This window comes from Pezoporus wallicus, unplaced genomic scaffold, assembly GCF_028554395.1.
Source record: "Pezoporus wallicus isolate ANWC-B61680 ecotype Strahan unplaced genomic scaffold, APGP_CSIRO_Pwel_v1 contig_3568, whole genome shotgun sequence".
In the NCBI taxonomy this organism is placed as follows: Eukaryota; Metazoa; Chordata; class Aves; order Psittaciformes; family Psittacidae; genus Pezoporus; species Pezoporus wallicus.
This window is the reverse complement of record NW_026637826.1, coordinates 3,197,911-3,203,584: the sequence shown is the minus strand read 5'-3', so window position 1 is coordinate 3,203,584 and position 5,674 is coordinate 3,197,911. Positions and strand designations below refer to the sequence as shown.

General features: G+C 53.1%; 1 protein-coding gene across 1 annotated transcript; it reads right to left on the bottom strand.

Moving 5' to 3' along the window:
• Positions 1 to 1,335: 1,335 nt before the first annotated feature.
• On the bottom strand, positions 1,336 to 2,180 carry LOC130598438 (glutathione peroxidase 1-like). Its single transcript, XM_057407855.1, is given in 4 exon segments — positions 1,336 to 1,673; positions 1,675 to 1,879; positions 1,962 to 2,114; positions 2,117 to 2,180. Coding segments are annotated over 4 exon segments (570 nt in total). The 3' UTR covers positions 1,336 to 1,525.
• Between the last annotated feature and the right edge of the window lie 3,494 nt (positions 2,181 to 5,674).

The window sequence follows — 5,674 nt, the reverse complement described above, 5'->3', positions numbered from 1 at the left end:
AAGCTCTGTGAAGCAGTCAGGTGTCTAACACTGCCCATCAGCATCACTGCAAAGCCCAGGCTGGTAATGACAGTCGCTGGTCAGAGATACTGGTGAGGCAGTGAGCACGCTACTGGGACCTTTAGAAACTTGTTTAAGAGCATGCCCCAGTGGGACTTTACAGTCATTTTGATTGGTTTTGCTGTCTGTTGGCTGCAGCAGTTGCAGGCCTATCTGTGACAGCCAGGTTCTAGCTTCCTCAGCATTTGTGCCATTAGTTCGTGTCTTCTGAACACACAGTTCCATAGGTGACAATAGCAGATTGAGCAACAGCCATGGGCTCCCTGAAGGCAGATGCAGATCACAGGCATGGGTGACAAAGGTCTAGACAGAGTTGAAAGGGCTTCCTCAGGGGTGTGAGCAGTAGCCTGCGGGGGAGGTGTCTGTGCCAGGGCTCAGCCTTGATACCTCCTGGACTTTGTGCCTTTATGGCACTGGGTAAGTCCTGCTTTCATCCTTCATGTCTATATGATGCATTGACTTGAAGACGAAGGGCAGTCACCAGAGTCTAGGCTGTTTTGCAGAGCCATGCACTTAATAATATGCTGTTACTGCCTGAACCCTCCTCGCTGCGCTCCAAAGGAATATGAAAGAAATAAACTGTATTATTTTAGTAATACAAACAACCTGAAACACACGATGAGGTAGAACACGATACATTCTTTTTGTATGCATTGACAATAAGGATCAATAGACTTTAGCTGAAAAATGAACTAAAACGGGGCGACATACATGGGTCTCTTGTAAGAGTAACTTCTTGTTAGAAGTAAGAGTAATTCTTGTAAGGCTGAAAGAAAAAAAGATTCCTGAAAATTATAAAGTCTGGCACAATCCTATCCTAAGAGTCAATTTATCTTGTCTTTTCTCTACAGAGAGTTTGCAGATTTTGGCAAAGATCCGGTTTCCAGTAATAAAAGTCCCCAAGGACTTCTGGTGCCTAACACCTTCTCTTCCTGGATCCTGAGCACATTGCTGTGATTAAACTGTCTGTTACAGACAATATTGTTACTATTTGTGTTTATTATTGCAAGAGGAAAAGAGCACAAAAATGTTTGCATATTAAACGCTGGATAATATTGCCACTGATGGGTCTGAAGTGACTCTGCAGAGAGAAGTGCCCATCTCTCTCTATGAAACACCCAATAGGTTAGCAAATGTATGGGCTGTAGGAAGGGGACGGTCCCTGAGCTTATCTATTTAGCAAACAAGTCTCCTAACCACCAGGTTTCCACATTTATAAAATAAAATAATAAAAAAACCAACAACGTTACATTACATTATGTAACGTAACTTTCCCCAGCATAGTTTCCCAAACATCCACATGCAGCTTTTAAAAACATCAGGTACACTTCAAGAATTCGGAAGATGCACCATCAAACACAAAATCTGCACGAGACACTGAGATTTCTGCCAGAGCAGCAGCCCCCTGTGAGAAGCACAGGCAGGCGTGCAACAAGCTAAGCAGCGGGCGCTGCGGTGCTCCGCTTTACTTGGCAACCCTCTCCAGAAGCAATTCAGTATCATCCTGGATCTTGATGGTTTCGAAGTGCCGGCTGTAGCGTTTGAAGGGCACGCCGTCCGGGCCGATGAGGAACTTCTCGAAGTTCCAGGAGATGTCGTTGCGGCACACGGGACCAGATGATGTACTGCGGGTTGGTCATCAGTGAGAAGGGGTCGTCGTGCGGGAAGGGTAGCGCCTCTTTCAGGAAGGTGAAGAGAGGGTGCGCGTCCTTCCCGTTAACCTCGCACTCCTCGAACGTGACGAAGTTGGGCTTGTACCCCTTCCCAGGACGGACATGCTCTAGCGACAACAGTATCTCCTCGTTCGTCGCATTTTCCTAGGGAAAACACAAGCAAAAGCGCCCCGAGCGAAGCCCGTGAGAGCCCCGCCGGACGGGCGGCTCCTCCCGCTCCCCAGCCCCGCCGCCCGAACTGGTTGTAGGGGAAGGTGAGGACCTGCAGCCCGCGAGACCCGTACCGCTGCTGCAGGTCCCCGAGCTGAAGGAAGTCGTGGGTGGTGGTGCCCCAAAGCGACGCCACGTTGACCACCAGCAACACCTTTCCCTGCAGGGAGCCGGCCGCGCAGACATGCCCCCGAGCCCCGCCGCGCCCGCACGCTCTCCCGCTCCTGCCGCCGCCATGGCCAGCACTGCAGGCGGGGGGGCCCTCCACCCGCTTCCTGCTCCTGGCCGCTCCGCCCCGGACCGCCCCGCGCGGGGGTACGGGCGGCTCAGTCAAGGGGACCGCCCGCCTTCAACGCACCTTCTCGGGCAGGCTGGGAGCTGTGCTCGTCGGGTCGCAGCTCGAATCGGCGGTTCCGACATCCCCGGGCACTACAGAAGGAAGTGGGAAAGTTCTTCAGAAACTGTGGGAAATCAGCCCAAAACATCGCTCCCGGGAGCTCCCCCCTTGGCGGGACAAAACCTCCGGCATGAAGGCGGCACCGCGGAGCTCCAGGGGCCTCCCTCCATGCGCCAAGAGGAGGAGGAAGAGGGGGAACAAAGAGAGGCCATGAATTCTCTTCCGCGAATTTTCCTTCACCCCTCTGAGGCTGGTGAAGCTTCCCTTTGCTGCAGTGGCTGCTTTACCCCATGCCTGGCTATTCTATTTCTTGCTGAAATAGATTTATTAGGCTGAAATAGATTTAGGCTACTTTAGGGAATTTTAAATCCCACAGTAGCAACTGCTCTTTTCCTCGGGCGGGTGGTTCCCAGCAGCCCCAGGTGAATGGTGCAGAGTGTCGGAGTACCCACACAGGACACACAGCCCCCTGTACCTGCATGGGACTGTGTGCCAAAACAAAATCCTGCTCCACAGCCCACTGGGAAGAGGCAGGCCTCAGGGTGACATCCATGGTGGCACCAGCAGGGTCTGTGTGGCAGCAGGGACCAGGGCCCTCATCTTCAGCCCAGCTCCCACAGGGACAGGGAGTGTCCCGCCAGTGTTCGTGCCAGGTAAGCTCCATGCACAACAACAGTGCCAAGGTCAGAAAGTGCTTAACAGCCCTGGCCTCCAGCCAAGGCCACCTGGGCCCCAGGGGGTGTGCTCAGGGCCCCTCTGCTGCTGGCTGATCTCTGCCACGCTTGGTAGCAGGGACTCATTGCAAACTGCCAGCTGGCACTAACAGGCCATCACATAATGCTGTGTCCCTGGTCTGGGTTCCCAGGACACTGCAGGATCCTGAGGGTTTCGCTTTGGGCCACTCTTAGCGCCTGCCCCTGCAACTGAATAGTTCCTGCCTGCAGCCAGTTTTGGGAACTCATTATTTTGCACCCTTGTGAACCTACAATTTCTGTGGTGTGTTGCAGTGCCGATAGCAGGAACCGTGACAAGTGCCCTGAGAGATCGGAGCAGCTAGGAAATAGCTGTTGGGAGGAGCAGAGGTGCATGACCCTCATTTGCTGCCCAGTAGCCTGACAGTCACAGTTCAACCAGCCTCCTCACCCAGCCCCTGGGCACAGCAAGCCACAGTGGCTTGAAGAAGAGGAATTTCTCTTTGGGGGGCCCCAGAGGCATCAAGCCTGCTGCCACTTCTGGCACTTGCACAAACTGGCACTGTCAGTCTTTGGGCTGGGCCTGGGGCTTCCGTCTGGAGTAGGGAGTTTACTTCTGTGGCCCTGCCTATTGCAGACAGGCATAGCTTAGGGCTTTCCCTTCCTTTGTGAGCCAGGTCTAAGGAAACCAAGTGAGCTGAACTTCCTTGCTGGCTCTGCTGAGCCTGCTGGACTTGGATCCAAGAGAGCCAGGAGCTCCTGAGGGACTAGGTGGCCTCAAGGGACCCCTTTTGAGATGTGTGACAAATGGCATCTAGGAGGTCAGAAGATCACCGTTTAACAGCAACACCAGTAATTGCTAAGGCCACAAAACCACACTTTCTGATCTCCTCTTGCATCTTCTCCCCAGCCCTGGCACCAAACCCTCCCCTAGCCAAGGACTGCCTTTTGACTCCCAGCTTTTCCCCTGCCCTTCTCAAAGCTCCTTGCCTGGCTGGGTCACTCTCCAGAAGCACTGAACTCCCATTTCTCATGTCTGGTCTGGCCCTCTGTGTTTAGCTCAGTTCCATGAGAACACAAGTGGCTCCCAGAGGCAACAGACATGACAGGAACCCAAAAGGAGCCAGGCCACCAGCCCTTGAAGCCAGGAAAGCAGAGAACGACTGACAACTTCACAACCTGCTCCTAAGCAGGCTCCCGCTCTGATACCAGTGGTGTGAGGGACAAAGTGGGCTGGAGCTTCTGGTCATAAATAGGAGAGACAGAATTAACATGTCTGAACTCAGAGAAAGGCCAGCCAGGGCTGGACACCCAACACCAGCAGGTAGCCAACATGGAGAAGATGGGGAGGTAGTGCTGTAGGGTAACAAATTAATTGTAGGGTAACAAATTAATTACCTGGAATTGCATCAGCAGACATATCCCATGAGCTGGGTCTGAGGAACATGCAGACCTTACTCAGAACCCCCGAAGAGCAGCTGGAGGAGCTGCTCTGTAACTGTGACCAGGGAGAACTGCAACCCTGCAGCTCTGCAAGACTGAAAAAAAAAGAGTTTTGCTCAACTGCAACACCCCACAAGAAAAGGGAACTGCAGAGCAGCGACTGCCAGGCACAGCGTGAAAATCTCCCGGACAGCCCCCAGCGGGGAACTTCCTTCTTTGCTCACCACCACCACCACCCAGCACTGGTGGAAAATACACCCAGGAGAGGAAAAAGGAAGGGTGGGTGGGTGGGTGGGTGGCACTGCTGAGCTGGCCAGATGCATCACTGGCGTCCGTGGCTGTAGAGGGAGGACAAGGACCAGAGGTACAGGGCATTCCCATGGCTGGGGTGGCTTCTTCCTTGTTCCAGGAACAGGAATTGAAAACACTGTCAAAAAAACCCTACAAAACAAAACAAAAAACCCCAGAGAGACATTGGCGTTTTGAAGACATTAATTGGATGCAGCAAGGTCCTCACTTACATGGATTGTCGTGAGCAACTGGACTCCCCACTGCTCAGCCAAGCAGGCAGAGGCTCTCAGCTCAGCACCAGCTGCTCTAAATACCAGTGCAAGCGTGGAAGAGCATGCTATATGGCGGAACAGGGGGAACTTCTCACACAGGAGCAGCACGATCTGCTTGCCAGCAAACAGGCCAGTACCTCAAGCCCATCCTTTGCTGCAGCATTTGAAGGTGTCCCTCATGAAAGCAGCGTGGCAAATGTGCTGCCAAGCACGGCACCTCACACATGCTCCAGTGCAGCACACAGGGTACATGGCAGCACAGACCAACCACCGTCCGCTTCTGCAGCTCCCCCCTGCACAGCCTCCTCCTGCTTGTCAACTCCCATGCTCCATATAGACAAATGCAACTCAACCACTGTGCTGGGGTCTGGTTTGAGTATCAAAAACAGCTCCTGGGAAGCTTTGCCACTCACTACAGAAGTCGGGCAGGGCGAGGGATTCCACCTCTGCTCTGCTCCTACATTTGGGAGTGGCTGTGAGCAATAGGTGAGTATCACTTGCTAGGAAACAAAAAAATACTAAAGCACTTGTAATGGCTAAGGGAATCCTATCACAGCTGTATCACAAATAGTACTTCTGCTTGAGGCTGCCAGATGCTGGGCCAGAAACCCAGAGTGAGGAATACAGACACGAGGA